Source organism: Mytilus edulis, chromosome 2 (genome assembly GCF_963676685.1).
Source record: "Mytilus edulis chromosome 2, xbMytEdul2.2, whole genome shotgun sequence".
NCBI lineage: Eukaryota > Metazoa > Mollusca > Bivalvia > Mytilida > Mytilidae > Mytilus > Mytilus edulis.
Genome location: NC_092345.1, coordinates 98,801,455 through 98,824,427, shown reverse-complemented (window position 1 = coordinate 98,824,427; position 22,973 = coordinate 98,801,455). Strand labels below are relative to the sequence as shown.

Below are 22,973 nucleotides of genomic sequence, written 5' to 3'. Positions count from 1 at the left end.
TAATAAAGAATAATTTTATTCATCAAATCTTTATTGAAACTGTGTACTTCTAGTATCGCACTATCCCGTGATGAATTGGAAAATTATTACTGCGTTTCTCAAAATTGTTGCTATCACAGAAACTGCCAAAAGATAAAATAATTGATGAATTTGAAATAAAAATTTGATTGTGTTCCCATAACAACGAATAAAAATGATTTATTTATTTCCCAAATGATCGTTTCTGTTCGTTGACATATTATGTCAAATTAGCGTTTCATCTGTCAATATTGGAAAAGAATATACATATTTTCCTCGTCTCGTTTAATATGTAAACATAACCACTCGAGAGTTATAAACACACGACCAATCAGCGCGCCGGAAACCGGGTTGTCGTCTGTCGATTAAAGACCTCCCAGTTCAAATTACACGGCGCTCCGTCAGTCAGAAAAAAACATAACACTTTAATAACCGAATGAACACACAAAAACAACACGTTGTCAGTCGTAACAAAGAGAGTGTTTTACATTAATATTTCTTGTGGATAAATGTAAAATCTTATGAACATTGGATTTTTTAATTGGATTTATTTACCGCCATGATTTGGTGGCTAAAAATCTTAATTTGTACCTGTATTCATAGTATACTATTTTCCTTAATTACAGGTAAGTTACGATAAATTAGATGTTTGATTCACGTTAAAGAGTTCAGTTTGCTCGCATCACCACTTCTCGATGAAGCACGTTGCCAAGTAGAATATTGCGTTTCCACCACATGTCAAATTTTGTTGATATATTTTACCAGAAAGCTTTTAACATCATTTCCATAAGATTTTTTTTAGCAGTGCTTCACTTGCTTAAGTTAAATAGAGAATAAAATATGTGGTTTTGTGTATTTTTGTATTAAGTATATTATATCTCAATGATAAAGAGCTTTTAACGTTATTTCATTCGTGGTGATATTGGAATTTTTATAAACAGGAAGGGGAAATATTTTCACTGTCGCCTAAATTGTTTTAAAATTGTTAAACCTTTTTTTAAATGGTTTTAAAATTGTTAGCCTTTTAGTTCTTTCATATTTATATCAAGTATAAGTCGTGATTTATCTAAATATGTATTAAAGTAACCATTAAAATATAAGTATCCATGAACATTCAAGTTGAAGATTTTTCATATATTTTAATTAAAATTCTTATGATAAGACACCAGTAAAGATAGTTCCTAAAAGACGTTCTGTCAGAAGTTATTAAAATAGATAACAAGCAGAGCCAAGCCCTTAAGCAAAAGCATCGTTCAACTATGCTATGCAATGAATGTGTATTTATTTGCAATAAAATATTAAACTTATTAGAATATATCCTGATACTTTGATCGTGGTAATGTCGGCTGAATTAAGTTAATGAGGTTTAGACGCCAGTAAGCTAATCTAATTTACCTATACATTAGAGAAAACAAATGCTGCCGTCGTCAGCCGCAATCATAAAGAAAAAATTACACGGTTTGTCATAAAACGGAACATAAAAAATAGAAATGAAAGTGCATAAATCCTTTGAAATTCTCATAACTTTAAACAAGCTTTCACCATTTATTAACACTACAGTTTTTTATTTTTTGTATTTCGGTATATACTTTCAAGGGAAACTTGATTCTCAGTATATAATTAAGACCAAGTATTACAAGTTTTAAACAATTCACTGTTTTTGGAGTCGGAGTTTGTTTCTTCCAATATTTTAAACAAAATTATCCCTGATACATATAGACAAGAGCTGTGCATTTTATATGTATTATTTATAGGGGTTCTCTTTTAATATTGAGTTTACCAACTGTGTGATACTCCTCAGGCTATATTATTAGAAGTGTTGTTTATATATAGAGAAAGTCATGTTTTTGAGATACTTTTGTAACAAATCACAAGTTAATTTATACAGATGTAATTATTTAAATATGAATTTATCAGTAAAACCTGACGTTTGAAGTCCAGGTCATTAGTCTTGTTCAGAAACATATATTAAAGATAAAAAAATAAGAGCATGAAATGTATTTGGAAACAGAATTGACTAAAATTCTGTATAGAATAGATATATATGTTTGGGAGGATATGTACATCCAACTCGTGTGCCATAGCACAAAACCAGTGTGTAATTCTTCCCCCTTTCTAGAACATGACCAACAACCCATGCTCAATATAATATACATATGAATGTTCCCAACTTTTAACTTAAACTTATAACCCATGCTCTATATGATAAACGTATTTGAATCCCCCTATATTTATTTGGCCATGTAAACAATTATCTCTATAATAAAAATGAATAAAATGTCTCCTTCTTTTTATTTGGCCATCATATCCATGCTCTATATTATAAAATGAATGAAATGTCCCCCCACTTGATTTTGCTAAGAAATCATGCTCAATATTTTAAAATCGATGAACTGATTCACCTCTTTTCGGTTGGCGATCCAAACCATGCTCTATATTATAAAATGAATGAACTGGTTCCCCTCTCTTGATTTGGGCATCTTATTTATGTTCTATTTTATAAAATCGAGGTTTCTCCTCTTTATATTTGTCCCTCTAAACAATCATTCTCTCACTTGGGATATGGTACTATAGTGTGTACTCTACGATACACTTCTAGTATTGAAACACCCCCCCCCCTTTTTAAGATGCGACTATCTAAGTTGAATCCACACTCGCTCTTTAGTATAAGAATTTAGGAACTCTCCAATTATTTTATATGACCTATGCTCTATGTTATATGATCCTCACTTTTTTTGGTTGCTTATTACATTTCTCGTTTTGTTTTAAAACAATTTAAGGGGGATAAATATATCAAACTACATGGGTAGATACTTGTATGGGAATATTAAATGTCAAGAAAACGACGTGTGAGCAAACCTTCCAGTTTATATTTCACTACAAGACAAGGTATTCATTTCAAACAAAGAAATTCTACTTTTGTAATTTTACCAGCCTTCAGAATACCTCATTTTACTTATCGTACAAATCCAGTCTACGTGGGTTTTAAAACATTAATAGTGTTTCTTGATCGCTAATCTAGTTACTAAACACAATGAAACACGCTAGCTCGGTTCGTTGCCTCTTATTATAGATGAACTTTGCTGATAAAGTATATTTACCGTGGATTTGCACTGTAAAAACCTATTTTCGAACTCGTACCCTGTGTTCTAAGGTATTGTTACCAATCTTTCATGTCGATGCTTATTATCCGCACAGCAATTATCCAACAAATTATACAAAATCGTTCTCCATTTATAATTTTTTTTAAATGTCTGTGTAAGAGGGTCATATTCGTAATCAGACATCAATTTGAGATATTTTGATATTTTCTTTTTAATGTGACTAAATTAAAACATCTACATAACATTATACGAGCCATTAAAGTTGTAAATCAAAACATATGAAAAAGAAATGTAAAAGTATTAAAACATACGTCACATGATAGTAAAATAAAGTTGTAATGTTCCTTTAAGCTTCTGATTGATGGCGCTATTTTGATCTCTAGTTCTTAACACCTGTCGATATTTTGAAAAATGACAACTAAATATAAAATCTAAATGTCGACACATCTTTGTTTGATACATTTATCTTTTTTTATTATTCTACATTTTCATACTGAAAACCATGACTTTCTATGTTAAATTTACAGAGATGGTATTGTACCATATATAAAGTAGCTCAATTATGTTCTGCCTTTTTATTTTTAAAGATAAACCATGCATGTACATATTTTGCTAATGTATCTTTCCTAATAATGGACTGATATAAAAGAAGTTATTTGACCTCTTTCGTTTTATTCCGTTTGTGCAAGTACAAAGTCACATGTCATAGGAAGGTATAAAGCTAATACATGGTCTGTTTCCAAGAGATGGTCGTCAGATATCATGTCACTATTTCTATTCACAATATTATCAAAACCTTTTAACATTTAATTTGTAAGTGTCATTATAATATTTGGTAGTCATTTATCATTTAAACTACTTTTCCTTTTCTGAGGCTAAATGTTCCCTTTTTGACCTGGACTATTTATTAGATTGATATACATTTTTAAAATCTACAAGAAAACATTAAAGTAAGATAGACTGTCTATAATTCTCAAATTACTAGTTAAATGTTGACTTTATATTAAAGTGATGTTATAATCCCTTTATCCAGTCTTTCATCCCCGCTTGTATGTATTGAAATTTAAACTGCGATGTCAATAGCAGGGCGGATCAATGCGTTTAAAACGTTTACCTTACTAGAAAAACAAACATTTAGTTAGGCATACAGATTTGTAAAGCTCTGCACAGCAGTTGGTCGAATTTAGGTCTATAAAAGGCTACATTAAAAAATAATAAGCTTTTTCACAGTGGTGAAACATTTATCTTGATCCCATATGGTTTTTAAAAAAGGCGAACAACCTGTCGATTTCGCCGTATTGCAGATCGGTCAATATACTGGCTCAGTATTTACCAAATTTACTACAGTACTCTTGTCTTGAGTGGTATATGAAGTATTTATACAAGATATAGTATCCCTAATACAAAAAGAAAGAGCACATAGCATATTTGTAAATAATAAAGATTTAACAAAATGAAGTGAACAAACATGTTTATATATATAGTCACATGAGCTCTGACAATATTACACATTTGAAAGAATCTATCCTATCACTTAGCTTTCTCTTAACGCATGCTTTTAATTATAAGAAAGTTATGTTCACTCTGTCTCGAAGTAGAGAGGAAATGCTTGTTTGTGTACTTAAAATGTTCATTGATGTTGGAGGGGTAATAGAGGGCAATAAATACGCCATCGTACTGGGTAAAATACTCGAGAACAGTCATTTTTTATTTGTTCGAATTGAGGCAATAAAGTATGAAGCACACATTTTGTTTGCTTTCCTTTGACCATCATAGTAGTATAACACGATATATTGTGAAACAACAACACATTTAAGCTTTCGGCAACCATAAATTATCCAATCACCTCAAGGTTATTGTGTACTTTAAAACAAAGGACGGTGTTTGGTAGGAATGCAATGCTAAATATTTCCAAGGTTCTATGTTTCCATTTGCTTTTGATAATTTGGTATAAATTCAGTTTTATCCTACATACAACTGTTATATAAAGAAAACATAAGATATAAACACATGATCGATTTTTACCAGAGGGAGAAAGAAAGTGTTCATTTATCAAAATATGACAAATATTTCGAGCATTAGCTTAAAATATTTGCATTTTTTATAGTCAATTGAACACAGTTTATGTTTTTGAATACTGGAAGGTGTGGTATTTATTTTTTCAACCCCTTCATGGTCGACGAACACATGCTAGTATACCGTCATTGAGATCGAAGCGCCACATTACCGCAAGTTATATATGATTGGTCACAGACCTGACAATCCACACTGTGTCACATAGGCACTTGTCTCTGAAAAAAATCATTTATTAATATGTTTATAGTATTTTTTCAGAGACAAGTGCTTGTGAGGCCGATTAAGATTGAGAACATCACATTTTGTGTGCTTTGTTTTCTCCATGGAACTAGTGCACTTATATATTTTGTTTATGCTACTTACCATAACTTAATAACTTAAATATTTGTTTTGGCATGGCGATTTGTCATTCTATCAACGATACCTTTCGTTCTGCCATAATCAACTTGCACTGTTAGTTTATATAAACATGATAGAGATGCAAACTGGATGCCATGCATTGCGATTTGTCTAACAAGATCTTTGTATTTTAACAACATAAGAAGAACATCATGTTAAGCCACAGTAGCAAGAACAGGCTAAAAGAAATGCGGTAGTTGTATAAAAAAAATATACTACATGTAACCTTGCTTAGTTATTTCACTCTCGACTCGTGTACACGTATTCAGGATATTACATATAAGTAAATTAATTAGACATTACATTTTTCAAGTTCAGTTATAACGTAACGAGTGGACAGCATCATTGCTTTCAGCTTTGCCGGAAGATGTATAAATTATCATTACGCTATGTCAGCATTTAATACGTTTTCCTCTTTTTTGTCCGCAACCGAAAAAAGAAAAAAACAAAAGAAGGGCATGCATCTGAGTTTCCCCATTTGTACTGTAGGATCAGTGATTTGAAATATACTCTTTATTGCAACTTGAAAAAAGTATCCATTTCATATTTCATTTGATGACGATTTGCTAACATGTAAACTGTTGCTAATCTCTGAACCAGATTTTTTTTATGACCAGTACCCTCTTCAAGAAAAAAAAAGTTCAATTATTGTGTGTCTATCCTGTGCCATGCGACTAGAAATGGGAATTCGAACACGATCCATTGTTTTAATCTAAAAAAATAATGAACGTTTTAGCATACAACAATCCAATTCAATTATTTATTTTTATATTCCCAGACATAATGAATTCTCGTCTGTAGTAACATGACTAACGGTTGACATATGAATATTGAAAAGTTACAAATATATGCGTGTAACTGTATGACAAGTATAACCTTTTCATTCTATAATGTTCTTTAGATATGTTTTTGTTCCTCAATCTTTTGGTTTCTTTGTTGTGTTTTGTGTATACATGTTTTGTCTTTTCCTAGTTTTCTTGCTATGGCATTGTCAGTTTTGTCAGTTTTGCTTTATGAATTAGAATATCCGGTTGGTGGCCTATCACATATACCCTCATATTGATGTGAAATTCCAATTTCTTTTCCCTTCTACCCACTAGACGTAAACCAGTTGCTGCAAACAGCAATCAACCAATCAGATTAAACCGGTGAGGTCATCAGACGAAGAAAACACCGAGTGGTCTATGGTGGTAGACACAGTGCGGCTGATGATGTCGATGATGTCTCAAGAAGTCAAGCTAGAATCCTGCTGATGGAAAGATAAAAACACAATATATGTGTTTGCGTGAGGCTGCAGATTACTTTCAAGTTACTTTGTATTTTGATTTTAGACCCCTTTGTGGTTATGATACACAACTACATCGACAGTTACTTAACAGTTATATAACCTTCCTAACACCTTGATCGAGGTAGATAAAGAGTTTGATTTAATATTAAGCTATAATTCAACATTTATTCTGGGTTTCTTCACACGTTTGACACTACAGGTCAACTCAGCACAACAACATAAATACTGATAACACTTTTGGTATACCTTAAACGACATCTGTCATAAATTTACCTGCCTTTCAGGTGGCGTCCTGTCGATTTACATGTGTACAAGATACACAATCACGACAGTGGCATTTTTAAAACTCCAAAACTCAGCACGAACTTTCCCAAAAACCAGATCAGTTGTGAAGTTTCATAAACTCTGTGAAGATTTTGTTTGACTTTGCATTTCTGTGTTGCGATGTTGATCGACTTGATAAAACACGGAATGCAATCTTAATAAGAAACTTGTTTTAACTTTTCTGATGATTTTAAACTCTTATCTACTTTTTATCATGTTATGCAAGAGTTCAGTGAAGAAGCTATTATTAAGATAAAGTTTAAATAGGAAATGATCATGCATCATTGTCTTCATAAAGTTGTACTTTGTTTAACTGGATGGCAGTCTGGATGGCAATGTAATTTGCCTTGTGTTAAAATAAAAATTGTCGTTAATGAGTAGTAGCATTAATAGTACATATTATTTTTTTTGTATTCCATTCAAAGCGAAATCTTCAATTTAAAACTATTGAAAAGACTAAAACATGAATAATCCGTTAAGTGCAACTTGCTTCTTAATCCGTTTGCATTATTTTTGCAAATGAAGTATGTTTAATCTCAAAAGTTTCCTTTGCACACTGCTTTCAAATAATTTTTGTTCCTTTGACCTCGTATATTATTGCTTCATCTTATGAACTAGTCCATACTGAATTATCTCGGATTAGCAAAGTCGGCATATATTCCACGCTGGTGTCAAGAGACTCACCAAAAACGAATTCAAAAGCACAGCTCTGTTTTACGTTCATTATCTTCTCTCGGTTAACAGTTGTCACTGTTCAAAGTCAAGTAGCATCATTGTGTCGCGCAGAAGTTTTACATTTATTTGTTTCAGCAATGATAATATTCCCACATTGTCATATATTTGCTTCGATATAGTATCTAGATTTTCTTTGGTTTCAGACTAATTGTCTCCATGTTCAAAGCCATAATAATACTTTGAGACACTTAGCCATGATTTTATAAGTCATATTGACTATTATGGTAACGTAGATTGACAATCCAGACAAATCACAGACTTTTTATTGGGGTAAAACAAAAAGTTGTTTGGATCAATTCTCTACATTTGAGATTAGATAGAGCATAAAATGAAACAGTGTCTGCAGAGTGATGATGAATTATTAATAGTAAAACACTTTTAGTCCTAGACAGAAATCTTGCTAGTCCTTTGTCTGGGAGAACCAAAGCAAAACCTTTATCAAGTATGTTTATCATCTTTAATAAATTCAGATTTCTCAGCAAAACAGTTAGTTTATAGAAGCAGTCAAGTATTGCTGTCAAAGTGATTATAATATAGCGAAACTCACCATGTTTAAGAACTATTGCATTCTGAGCCTGGACTACAATTATATATATGAAGACTCAGATCGACGTCGTCCGGTCTCTATTCGACGTCCGTTCCTCAAATCGACGTCCGGTCTCTATTCGACGTCTGTTCCTCAAATCGACGTCCAAGTCTGACGTCACAATAAAATAACATTCCAAATCGACGGCCAATTTTACTGTTATGCTTATCTAATTCGCCGTTTCAGAATATAAAGCATTCTGGGTAATATTTTCAAAAGCGTACACCAAAACGCTGTGATTGGCTAACAACGTCCAAAACAATTTTAAAAATTCAACCAATGACGTGACGTTGTTTTCTTTTTGGGGTACGAACAATGAAATTACCCAGAATGCATTAGAATCTGAAACGGCGAATTGACGTCCATGTTTTTGCTTCTCTAATCGACGTCCAATTTTTAGCTTCTCTAATCAACGTCCGTGTTGGACACAGAATACAAAATTGACAGCAACTGAAATCTTTAGACCTTTGAACATATTATGTGTGACAAATATGATCTATTTAAAAATAATGTGGTTTTCTTTGTCTTTAGGTTGTTTTCTCCTTGACATACACTTCCATGGATGTCATTTATTAACATGAATAGGAATGACACACTATTCAGATTCGATTAACTTTTTATCAAGATAATCTTTAATATGCATGATACCTATTTCGGGTTGACAAAAATCTATATGGAAATTATGTATAAATGTTTAAACCATACAAACATGTACATGTATAAGTGTAAGCAATTATGTCCAGTACTTTATATTAATTATTGATATTGGACATTGATTAAAGACGACTACAACCAATCGGACGTAGTTTTGTCAATACATACCGTCACATTGGACGTCGATTAGCAGATTTGAGAGTATCAAAATATTGGACGTCGATTTGAGAATGTAACGTTAGATTTGGACGTCGATTTGAGAAACGGCCGTCGATTTGAAGAACGGACGTCGATTAGAAGCCGGACGTCGATATGAGTCTAACATATATATAGATAAAGGTTTCGAATAACATTCAATTATTTTCCAGACTGGTACACAATTGAGAACCCTACCCACTTTAATTTTTTTTTTTAAACCGGCTAAGACATTTTACAGAATGGTCTCGTATCCTTACATCTTAAAATTCTATTTTCTGTTCTCACCAGGTTGCCATAATGTAAAATAAATCGAGAAACATACAGCATTAATCTTTCCATAACATAAAGATTCTATATTTTATTATCCTCATTCAACTTGTAAACATGCTATGATAAAAAAGTTTGAAGCCAACATTGGGTTATAAAGATAAGAAAGATATTGTTGAGAAGGGTAATATTAAAACACAGTCTGTCGCGTGCACTCGTGAAACCATGCTTCCCGTGTTGATTTAGATACTGTAAAAGCGTGACACTTTCCTGTCATAAATATCAATTTGAGAAAAAAAGAACATAACTATTTTTATATTCTCTCATATAAAAGTTTGTATACGAATATATTGTTTCTAATGATTTTTATTCTTGAACCGTGATGTAATATAAAACAGAAGGATCACCACAGTCTGCAATAAACAAATATGTCTTCCTCTGAAAATATCTAGAAACTTTTCGCTTGTGTTCATTGTCCTATTCTATGTTTCGTCGTATACAACACCAATCGTGTGTAACGTCTGTTGTTTTCTGTTATGTCGTACACAACACCAATCGTGTCACGTCTGTTGTTTTCTGTTATGTCGTACACAACACCAATCGTGTCACGTCTGTTGTTTTCTGTTATGTCGTATACAACACCAATCGTGTCACGTCTGTTGTTCTCTGTTTTGTCGTATACAACACCAATCGTGTCACGTCTGTTGTTCTCTGTTATGTCGTACACAACACCAATCGTGTCACGTCTGTTGTTTTCTGTTATGTCGTATACAACACCAATCGTGTCACGTCTGTTGTTTTCTGTTATGTCGTACACAACACCAATCGTGTCACGTCTGTTGTTTTCTGTTATGTCGTACACAACACCAAGTCGTACACAACACCAATCGTGTCACGTCTGTTGTTCTCTGTTATGTCGTACACAACACCAATCGTGTCACGTCTGTTGTTTTCTGTTATGTCGTACACAACACCAATCGTGTCACGTCTGTTGTTCTCTGTTATGTCGTACACAACACCAATCGTGTCACGTCTGTTGTTCTCTGTTATGTCGTACACAACACCAATCGTGTCACGTCTGTTGTTTTCTGTTATGTCGTACACAACACCAATCGTGTCACGTCTGTTGTTTTCTGTTATGTCGTATACAACACCAATCTAGTCACGTCTGTTCTGTTATGTCGTACACAACACCAATCGTGTAACGTTTGTTGTTTTCATCTTCCTTTATTTTCTGGCTGAATTGTTTGATTTTCCATTAAAAAAAAATATGTAAGCGCATGCGATTTCAACAGTGATCTCACATGAACAGAAATGTGGGTACATGTCCATGAGACAAGACCTGACACAAAAACGTTTTAACAAAAAGGCACCATTTATCAAACCTAATACCTTCTCGGTCATCATGATTAGCTATATCGTATTACTATAATTAGCTCCAGATAGTAATACAAGATAGTACAGAAAAGTTGTGAAATTTTAGAATACCAACTTATTTTATTCCAATAATTGAACTTTAACGTGGAAATTTAGATCTTACAGAAGAAGCTTAGCCAATGTTCATTCGCCTGTCAGAATCTCGTAATGAGTCTTCTTTAGATTAATCTTTATGTTAGGTGCTTTAGGGAATTTTGTAAGATGACATGTCTTTGACAGTCTCCCTAACTTTTTTCTAAACTCTTGGCTTTTTGGGGTATAAAATATTGTAAAGACAATTGTCCTTTATTAAAAGCTGTTTTAGAGTTACCTTTTAGATGTGTTATAGGTTTGGTTTCGTTGAGGTGTGTGCAATCCCTCCAGTTCATTTAAAACATAGAAAGCCTGTCGAAACTGCAAGAATCACCAGTAAGCACATTATGAAAAAGATGCCATCATTGTCACGAAAAGGGAAACAAATAATCGACCTGTCGCTAAGTGCTGAAAAGTTTCATATGGCCTGTGTTGGACAAGGCTTGCTGTGATAGCTGAAATGCTAAGTTGATTAACGATTGGGTGGATAAAATGTGGATAGCCGACATTACAATTCATATATATCAATTGAGGTTCCGATAGTTCCTCAGAGTTTGACCTTATATGTAAGTCAAAGGTTGTCTAGAGCGAAGGATGTCCATATTGGAATACGAGTAAGATGGCGATAAACTTTATTTTGGAAATTGAAGAATTAAAACCAATTGCTTTGATCACTCCATCTGTATATTAAAGTCATTCTAAACATAAGTTGGAGGGATCTCTTTTCGAAAGTGCATATCTATGTACAATCAATAAGCAAATAATATTGCATATGACAGATGATTCATTACACGGTGTGGAGTTAAAAGTAGCCAATGGGGACTTTACACTTGGGCAAATATCATAAAGTACAAAAGTAACAGAAGGCGAGAAAAGGTGAACATTTGCAATGTTTCTGATGTTAAAAGGATTTAAAAATATCTCGTGGTTAATAGCATAGAACAATCTTTAAAATGTAGAACGTATGATTAAGTATTTTCCTCCTGGTAACTGGTGTTTCTTTTAATATTATTTAATGAAATAGAGATATGTATCATTTCTAACAAGGATAAAGTCGAATGTCTTTTGATTCACTGTACAGGTAGTTATGAGCGAAAACATATATAATGTTTGTAGTGTTATAAATTGCTATCATATAGATCATCTTAGTCGTTTATACGTGTTGAACTTTCTTTATTTTACTTTCTAAATTATGATAAAAATCCAACCATACACGTTTGAGCTATCATAAAGATGCATATAAAACAACTTTTCGACTGGCCCTTTTTACATAAAGAGGTAAATGCAATATCACTGATTGTTTCTAACACCAGGGCCATTTCTAAAAAGTCTTCAAAATTAAGTTTCATAACTTCGTGTGTATATACTTTGATATTCAAACAATACCATGGGTTATTTCAAGGCAAAAGAACAAATCGTAAACGCTTAAAGGTATAGCTCACTGAAAACAAGACTTTTTACAGATATTGACAACTGTTTGGTCTGTATGAAAACACATGTACAAGAGGACATTCTTAACAAAAACCAAAATTCCGTTGAAAGTAAAGTTATGTATTATCTTTTAGATACACATTAATTCATTTGGGTTTCCTTTGATTCAACAAGTTTGAAAAAAAAATCGCAATTTTGTGAAATATGTTTTAAACCGCAAGATGTATTACAGTAAATCGGAACTTCTACTAAAAGATAACATATTTTTTTATAAAGTTATTTTTATTTCAGTGGTTGTTTTATACTAAGAATTTGACTTTGACTAAGCCTACATTGTTTATGTCGTGAACTATCCACGAAATAATTGCCACTGGAAATCATAAGCAAAAACATCAACCATTATATGTCTTCCTTTAAAGGAATTCACTCAGTTGTGTGCAAAAGTATTGGAACACAATTCATAATACTCATGAAAATGTAATAGTTTTAATTAGATATACACCAAATATTTTTTTTGGTCAAATTTGACGATATTAAAATATACTTATTTATAATGAAAAAAATAAATACAAAATAAAAAAAAAAACTTTTCAGTTTTGAATTGTTAATCTTGTCTTTATAGTAATTAATAAGTATTAAATCTGAAATTTGAGACTTGTATAATTTGTCGTATCTGTTAAGGTTTTGTGAAACCTGACTACTACGTGGCTGTGATGTAGTGCACATCCTTGTTAACCGTAATTTTGAATTGATTAAATGAAAGCCTTGTGAAATAAGAACGCTTCATCCTCCATAATAACCAACATTTTTACATAACGACGTGATTCCACTAATGAAGTAATTATGGTCTGTAGTCAGTCTGTCTTCTGGTGAAAAGGGTTAGAGAATAATCACTGATAACCATTCACCCCAAACACATTCTGGCGACTACACATGCAGCTGTCGTGTCAAGTAGGATACTAATTTTCATCTGAAATTTAAAAAAGTACCTCCAAATTCCATTTACTGCAATGAAAGTATAGATTCTATTATATTCGCAAAATCAATTTGTCATAACTTGTAAAAAAATATTGTAATTTCCTATAATTTCGAAACAACGGAGTAATTTTCATTTCAATATAAGTTCATTACTTACTATAGAAATTTAATATTAATTTTAAAATGGATCATTTTACATTTAAGTCTATTTAATTTCCTCTTACTTCAAATCAACATTTTAAAAGTTAAATCGATGGTAAGAACTGATAAAATTGTTATTTGGCGATTTAGCGAATTAATGCGTCTCCCAGACCAGATTACAAGCGCCAACTAGATTATGTCATTGAAGATTAAAAAGTTTATTCTTTTTGGAGACCAAAGGTGAAATGTACGGGTGGTAGTTAGATAAATGATATACATGTTTTCTATGTAAATTTTGATAATTACATTTTTTTTACATATAATAATGTATTAAATATATGACGAGATCTGTATCTAAACAAATAGTATGTCAAATTTTCAAATAAAAATATGGAACAACAAATTGTCAGCAGACTAAAATTTTATCAATCCGATACACTGTAAAAGCGATCAAATATTTCCTTAAAGTAAATTAGCATTTCATTTTATTTAAGGATTGTGCAGATACGCATACATATTTTGAATGCAAAAACTCAAAAAATCTTAAAGTGTATGTGTCTGTTTATTCTCAAAACAAAAAGGCAAAAAGCAGAAAATGTATTTTTCAGTGGGCATTTGGAGCAAAAAATAGTCAGTTTGATTTGATATTTACGTGAGGCTACATTGTATATATACAAATGCATTAAAATATCCAAACTAAAAGTAAATGTCTTGTTTAAATGTACAAATTGTTTGATAGATAATTTTATTGCATTTTCAAACCAGTTAAATGGCTTAGAACCGGCAAGTTTACAGTCTAAATTTAGTTGTAAATACTGTATTCATCAAATGGTAAAGCAATGATTTTTACAATTATCTAAAAAAAATCAACATGAAATATCGAAGACTATTAAAAACACATTTATTTAAGATAAATCATAGAGATAATTTTTTCATCTTTTGATTTTTAAACACGTGGTACGTAATTTAAATTGCACTCAGTTTTAATTTAACGACGCAATGTAATTTGTTTCAATGAAATTATCAAAATTGTATCGGAATATTGGATACACAGAGCCCCAAAATGGTGTTTTTTAGTTTAATTGTTACAAAAATAAGTTTGAAATGTTCGTTCACATTCTTATTCGTTGCAAACGATATACACATATAATTACTCTACATATATCAAACAAACAATTATCTTTAAATGTAAGATATTTTGATGTATACATTAAATTGTCTATGATAAAAGAAATATAAATTTTGAAACACAGTTTATAAATACCAGCATACACACTTTCAAGCAAATACACACACTCTCAGTCTTCTATGACACTTCAATCTCAGACTTCAATGCATTACAATATTTTGTGAGCACGTGATCTTCCGGACGTGCATTACATATATCAATATTATATGTAAACTAATGCGGCACATGAACTCCCGGACGTGCATCACATATATCAATATTATATGTAAACTAATGACAGCTTTATGTTAACAAAAAAATTAAACGGTATTCTTTATTACAAAGATGGTGCCTAATATCCAACTGTAAAAATAAAAAGCAATCTTAATCGTTCTTTTGTAAATTTAGATTCCTAAGAACTGTTTTCATTATCTTTAACATGCTTTATATTGCATTTTTGTAAACTAAGAAATTGCTTCCCAAAAAAAGAAATGAAAAAGAGTCTTTAATACCACTATTTTATTTTAATTTTGATTTCCAAAATTTTGTTTGTTATTCACCGAAGAATGTTGAATGGTTAGTTTAAGGGTGTGATTCATGGGCGGACAAATGCACGAAAAATTATCAAGTTAATTGAAATTTATTATATTTCAAATTATAAATAATGCACATATGTAAGTAATTATCATAAAGTACTAGTAGATAAAAAGCTAATTTATCAATAAATCTTCACCTATTACATAACAAGTGCATGCAGAAACAATAAATAATTTCTGAATTTTAGTGATAACATGAAGTTATTTTTGCAAGAGTTAAAAGAAATAATGCATAGATTTTCTGAACACTTTTCATCTTTATTATATATCCGCTAGAGTGCAACTTAATAAGATACTTCTGTTATATTAAGAACATATTCGTTGCCTCCATTTTGTGTTTTAATATGCTAAGTCTGAGGCACTTTGTATAGCGCTGTTTTCCTTTAGAACCTCAATGAGACGCCCAGTAAATGTCGAAGGAGGACATTTTTTAAAACTTGTGTATGATATCTATCCTTAAATCTATTCCTGTTGTCAGTATAAGACGTTTGACCGCGACACGAGTGGTCATTTATTGTCCTTAATAACACTAGCCTTTTTACCAATGTCCACTGAACAGTGACAGCGAGGTTAAGCTATGAATCACTGGTGAATTTGACAAGCAGACGAGAATACTTACAATAGCAGCACTTACTTTTAACTGCTCAGATTTTGTCTACTGATAGTATGTATAAAAAAGGTGTAAAACAATTCAGAGGCGGATCTAGGGTCAGAGGAAGGAGTGATGTTATTGTCAAAAAGGGTTAAAATACCTTTTTTTTACGGTTTTAATAACAACATTTTTTCCCGATCAACGTCACGGTTGGGCTTCGAACCCCTCCCCTTTTATCTTAAAAAAGGGCGAAATATACCAGAGGGACAGTCAAATTTATGGATTGAAAAAAAACTGACAACGCCATGGCTAAAAAATAAAACTGAGACAAACAGACAAACAATAGTACACAACATAGAAAACTAAAGACTAAGCAACACGAACCCCACCAAAAGCTGGGGGTGATCTCTGACACTGCAATTCTTCCCTAATTACTAAGTCATATCATGACATCAAACATCATGTCAACTTTTTGTTTTAAGCGCATACATTAAATATCTAAAGTTGGTTTAATCTATATACATAAATAAGCATAGGGCGTCATTGCTTCCTCGTATGTAAGATTTTGTTCCGAGGTATGTACAACAATGAAATCTGATCTGTGTCATTTTGCTTAAATACGCGAAGCAGGAACACAGGATATGTATGTTAATCAAACTGTAAAACAATGGAATTGGGGAAAAAAACCACGAATTATACTATACAATTTTAATAAATTGCAATTCTAACTTGAAATATAGTTTAAATGTTCAAATACCCTGATTCACGGAAGATATCGTTATATACCAGAAAGTAATGTGAAATGCGCAGTGACAAACATTTGTCAACAAAATTGTCTTGTAGCTTATTGATTCTAATATACTCGTATTAAAACGTTAAATAGATTTTTCCTCCACCTTGTCATTCAGCTCCAAACTTCGCACGGATTGAAGTTTTCCGAAGATTTTGTTATTCAACAATCAATCTAGTAGTAACGTGATCTGGCATCTGTTTATCATTGACAAAGCAATAATTACATTATAAGTACACGTTTTGTTGCATGCAATGTAGCGATTAATTTTGTCAAATTGATTGTAACTCGACTAAGAGGCACGATAAGGTATCATTGTTATATTAGAACTAAATTCGGTCAAATAAAATGCCTTGATTTTTATGCCGGTAACTCGTTTCAAAGAATAGTGGTTCCTTTGTATTGTTTATGGTGTTGTTGGGTACTTGAACGATCATCATTATATATTTCCACCTATTACGCTTTTTCAATATGTAACTAATAACACATGAAGTAATATTTCAAATTCTGTGTATAACGGTACCCTTAAATGTTTGATTCGGAAGACTTGATTCACTGATTTTCAAAATTACGCTATAGCAGATTGTTAAAATATACTGAGTAATTTTTTTATTCATTTCGATTTTGATGTAACAAATAATACAGAACATCTAACATATACCATTTGATGTTTTATGCTATTGTACCCTTTGGGATATTATGATGAATATTCGACATCACCAACACTGTAAAGAACGAAACAAAAAAGCAACTTCTTGCTAAGATAGGATATTTTCCTCTTTTAATTATTGATACATTGATGGTCTCGTCAATATGTGTAAAGCATATGTCTGAATCAAAACTGTAAATGTGTTTTTCAGTTGAAAAACCATCAGAAAAATAAAGTTTCTTCGTTATTTCTGTAGTATTATACTACACTATTACCCTTAATCCATTTCGTGGCGTTAATTCAAAACACCATTTGATACAAGTGAAATAAAACGCCAAACTTGATTCGGTTTTATAAACATCTGAATACGAATTCGTTTTAAAAAATACCTTAATACAAAACTTAGTGCTAATGATGTGAGCATAGACTGTCATACAAGTGAGAGGTTTATCTTGCTATAAAACCATGTTTAGTCCACCATTTTCGACATAAGGCAATGCCTGTACCATGTCAGGAATATGACAGTTGTTTCTCATTCGTTTGATGGGTTTGAGCTTTTGATTTCGACATTTGATAAGGGAGTTTCCGTTTTGATTTTCCTGGGAGTTCGGTATTTATGTTATTTTCTTTATACATGTGCTGCTTTAAATGCATTTGCTTTATTCAATGCCAATTGTTTACAATTTAATTGTAATTTACAGGTTTAGAATGTGAATGTTCAACGTATGAATGTTTGTCGGAGAGAAGGAGAACATGTACAGCTAGTCATTCGTGTTATAGTCAGATGACCAACGATATTGTAGAGAGAGGATGCATAGATAGAAAAACACCATTACTATGTGAAAATCAACGTCCAAACAAGAAGAAGATAGCTAAATTAATGGCTGGTTGGCCTGTATTACATTGTTGTCGTGACAAAGACTTTTGTAATAAAGGTGTTGTACCAACGGCACCTCCCCAAAATAAAGGTACGTAAGATTTACATCGTCTGTTAAAATTATACAAACACTAGTAAACGTTTAGATATACAATAATATTGCTGATAAATGACTTTTATAAAAATATGAATTCATCTATGGCACGCCGTTTTTATATTTATTCAAATTTGAAGATATCTTATTTATTTAACAAGATATCTTATTAAGTATTAAGATATCTTTAATTTTTATAAGATATCTTATTTAATTTGAAAGTAAATAAGATATCTCTATTAGTTTATAAGATATCTCTATTAGTTTATAAGATATCTCTATAAGTTAATAAGATATCTCTATAAGTTAATAAGATATCTCTATTAATTAATAAGATATCTTATAAAGTATATAAGATATCTTACTTCTTTATAAAGATATCTTTTAAATACATACTTTATAAGATATCTTATTAATTAATAGAGATATCTTATAAACTAATAGAGATATCTTATCAACTTATGGAGATATCTTATTAAGTAAATAAGATATCTCTGTTATTAACTATATAAAAGATATCTTATAAATTAATAGAGATATCTTATATTTTAAATAAGATATCTTATATTTTAAATAAGATATCTTATTTAATATATAAGATATCTTATTTAATAAATCAGATATCTCAATTAATATAAAAGATATCTCATTTTGTTATTAAGATATCTCAATTAGTTTATAAGATATCTTATTTAACTAAATAAGATATCTCGAAATTGAATAAATATAATAACGGCGTGCCATATTCATCAAGTTAAAAAAAAAGTTTAGCTTTCTAAAAAGCTTTGGAATTATTCGCTGCATGTGGTTGTTTAAGTGTGTGTTATCTATCTTCTTTGTGCAACTAAAATGAAACATTAGGATTGATAGACGGGGCGTTCTTTTGGATCTTAAAATTCTTATATGTCTAGTTTCATTCGAGAGATACCATTTGAAAATTTGTAATATGTCATTCGACAGGACTATTTAAACGGTGTTGTTTAACATGAGCTTCTGTTTAATGTTTCCCGACTTAAATAAACTTTTCTATTCTATTTTAACCTGATGACATGCATTCATTCACTTGACAATTAATGACAGCAGATTGCAGGGGCGATACATCTACGTCTTCTTCTACCACTAAGTGGCCACCGTCATAAGGTTGGCTATCCTGGTAGTTTTAAATGCGCTTGAATACTTAACAAATCCAAAATGATTTACAATAGGAACAAAAATAATATTGGAAAACCACATATTTTACAGTTGATCCGATATTATAAAAAAATCAATTTGAACAAAACAATTATAAAGGATACATTTTCTGTTTTCAGATCTTCCAGTTTTGACATCAGAAGAAGATAAAAACGATTATATGGATGAACATCCAATAGAGACAATAACAGAAAAGACAAACTGTCCTCAGTCCGTTTTAAATTCCGGAAACGGAAGCTCTGGGATGATAAATCCTATCTACATTGCAGTTCCAGTTGCAGGACTGTGTGTACTTCTAGCCCTCATTATATTTGCGATGTATCTTTTACGGCGGAGAGGAGACTATTATGAACGATATCCTTATCCTCCGGTAGTGACAATTCCACGTCATCATGTCAGTTGCAAAGACTCAAAATGTGCGCCATCATGTAAACTGAACCGATGTACAGACAGTGAACGATCTTCTTCCGGAAGTGAAACTAAATTATTTTTATAAATCTATTTCTTCTTCGTTATTTCCATTTATCAAAAACTTCTGAATAATGATAGACGACAAAACATTAACTGCACTGGATATATAGATCACTATTAATGCAAGTCAATAACAAGTACATATAAGTATACAATTTCTCCCATTTTGGTTTCTTACGTTTCGTCCGTACATATTATTATACAAATTGTTCACACCGTGGTACTGAACGGAAATTTACATTTAGCCAAGTATCTGTAAAACACGTGACTTAGATAAAAAAACCAAAAAAAACAATTGAAGACCAATTTTCAGGGATGCATATATCCTATCATGTTTATAATTCTTCTGTTATATACAGATATTTATGTTTAAATGATTTTTTGATAAATGGCATTGAAAGAGCGAATATTATTTATATACATGAACGCGCGTGTGTGTGTTTGTTTGTGGGGAAAATAACACAAATGACAAATTATATATCATTGGAATATGTGAATCTATTTGTATGGGATAACTTTTGGATGTATTGTTGCAGAGGTTTGTGTTTGTGTGTGTGTGTGTGTGTGTGTATGGGTAAATGAGACAAACAGTTTACAAACATATGTGAGTGCCTTGTACATGTGCAAGATAAGTGCTAGATTTGATTTAAATGTTATTGAAAGTTAAATGCTGTGATAAATCTACATGTTTTTAAATGATAAGGAATAGCGTTTGGTGCATCTTAATAATCAATACAGTTGGTGAGATAAATAATAAAAGTGAAATATGATATAATTTCCTTTCTAATAGGTATATGGGGAATGGCTGATGTTCCATTAAGCAACATGTGTTGTCTTACTTTGGACACTTCTGCTATTGTTATGTAATATATACACTAGTACTGTTTTTTACATACTAAATTTTAGTTGACAAGACATTAAACAACTTTAAAACGTTGCCAACAGTCCCATTAAAGCAGAGAACGAAGTCAACTTCAAGAAGGATAAAACCGAAAATACAGATAGTTGTTGAATAAACTAACAATAAAACTCAATACTGTTTTTGCCAAAAACAAATCAGCTTTTGTATATTTAGATAACTCTTTGGACCAAAATTATCATGAAACTTCAAATTTTAAAAAGGCAGCGCTTTCGTCACTCATTATAAAATACAATTTATAATCTCAGGGTTTTATATGTCTCTCTTCCACTGGACGGAAGTAACTATTAGTCATCATTGCGCATGATTCATTTCTGAATCTGTATAGCACATTTTCACATTATTGTCATAAATTTACAGAGTTATTTAAAAAGATGAAATATAGTTTTCACATTCATAATTTTATGTTGTTTTAAGGTAAATCATTTTTAGTGTGCGAACGGTTTGTATATTTCACCAATATCAATTGTAAATGAAGTTTAGATTTAACCATTTAATGATATGAATTTAACAATATTTGAAATGTATGACCATTAATTCATTTTATTATTTAATTTGGCGTTTTTTTTAGTACTATTTTCAGACGATCAGTTTTCAACTTATTTAGACATGTCACAAGATGGCCATCTTGGGTTCAGTCAAATCGTAAACTATACTTGAAGAAATTTTCAAATAAAGCTTTAGAATCCTCTTTTTGTTGAGTGGAAGTTTTACCTTTATGGTTGTTCATTAAGTAAAACAAGACATGTTTTACAAATCGCAAATGTGATCGTTCTTGAAGCTTACATTAATCTGTTATGTGATTAGCTGAACCTTGATGTACGATCTTGATGTTAATGTCAAGATATACAGTTGGTATAAATTTTGTAGTCTACTGACATTTTTTTTATAAAAATATTTCAAACTAATTTTTTATAAAAACGCCAAGTATTTAAAATGGATTTTTTTTTATAATTAAATAGAAACTAGTATGCATTACAATTACAATGAAGCAATGGCTTTTAAGCAAGTTTCTTATAATTTTGATAAAATCATGTGAAAAAATCCATTTCAACATTTTAACCACACCTCTAGTTTTCGTAGTACAAAAAAATAGGATCAATTGATTATTGTGTAATCGACGATTTTATCGCTTCTAGAAAAAACATTTCATAGTTATGCTCAACAACTTTCCAATAGAACGAGTGCTCTGTTACTGACTTAAACATTTATATTTTATAAGTTTTATTAAAAAAAAATATGAGCAAAATAATCAAACCATTTGTATTCACCAATATTTATTTTCTTTTTCAAACGATCTCAATTCGTCTTCAACCTCAGTGCGGAACTTTCATTAAATTTTCTCACCACAAAACAAACGATTAATTTCGTGTAAATTCTCTGCGATGGAAAGTAAATATTAAATGCATTTATGCATTACATTTATTTGACAGTTAAACTAAAATCATGTTACTATATCTAGAAAGTGAAAATAGAAACACTCAAATAATAAATTTAGCTATTTAAATGTGCCATTTATTCATCTATATTTTGCCGGTATTTTGCAATCATTGTTTTCTGTTGTATTTTGTTGTTTAAAATGTATATTAAAAGAGATGGGATAGTGGGGATTTTTTTTATAAATAAAATGAATTCTTAAATAAATCTTTTTTGTATTATTTATTCCATTTTAAAAACATTACATGAAGCAAATTACATCTGTATCAAAGACATTTTACTATACTTAAAACTTACTTTATTGATACCTGATCGGATTCCAAAAACAAATACACATATCATCAAAATGCATGACGTATTGATCGACAATATATTTATCGAGTTTGGGGGGATAAATATTTCAACAGACAATCGGTATTCCAATGTGTACTAATTGTGCAAATCTACTATGTCTACTGATCGACTTATTTTTATATTCATA

General features: G+C 31.1%; 1 protein-coding gene across 1 annotated transcript; it reads left to right on the top strand.

The window, feature by feature from the left end:
• Positions 1–338: 338 nt before the first annotated feature.
• LOC139513607 (uncharacterized) lies at positions 339–22,699 on the top strand. Its single transcript, XM_071302263.1, has 3 exons — positions 339–644; positions 18,205–18,471; positions 19,785–22,699. The coding sequence occupies exons 1-3, from the start codon at positions 578–580 to the stop codon at positions 20,159–20,161; spliced, it is 711 nt and encodes a 236-aa protein (XP_071158364.1). The 5' UTR covers positions 339–577; the 3' UTR covers positions 20,162–22,699.
• Positions 22,700–22,973: the final 274 nt, after the last annotated feature.

Bases quoted from the DNA above. Each gene is read 5' to 3' on its own strand.
- LOC139513607 (XM_071302263.1), top strand. From the start codon at position 578: ATGATTTGGTGGCTAAAAATCTTAATTTGTACCTGTATTCATAGTATA. The intron at 645-18,204 runs GTAAGTTACGAT...TGTAATTTACAG, and splicing joins ACTATTTTCCTTAATTACAG to GTTTAGAATGTGAATGTTCA. The intron at 18,472-19,784 runs GTACGTAAGATT...TTCTGTTTTCAG, and splicing joins GGCACCTCCCCAAAATAAAG to ATCTTCCAGTTTTGACATCA.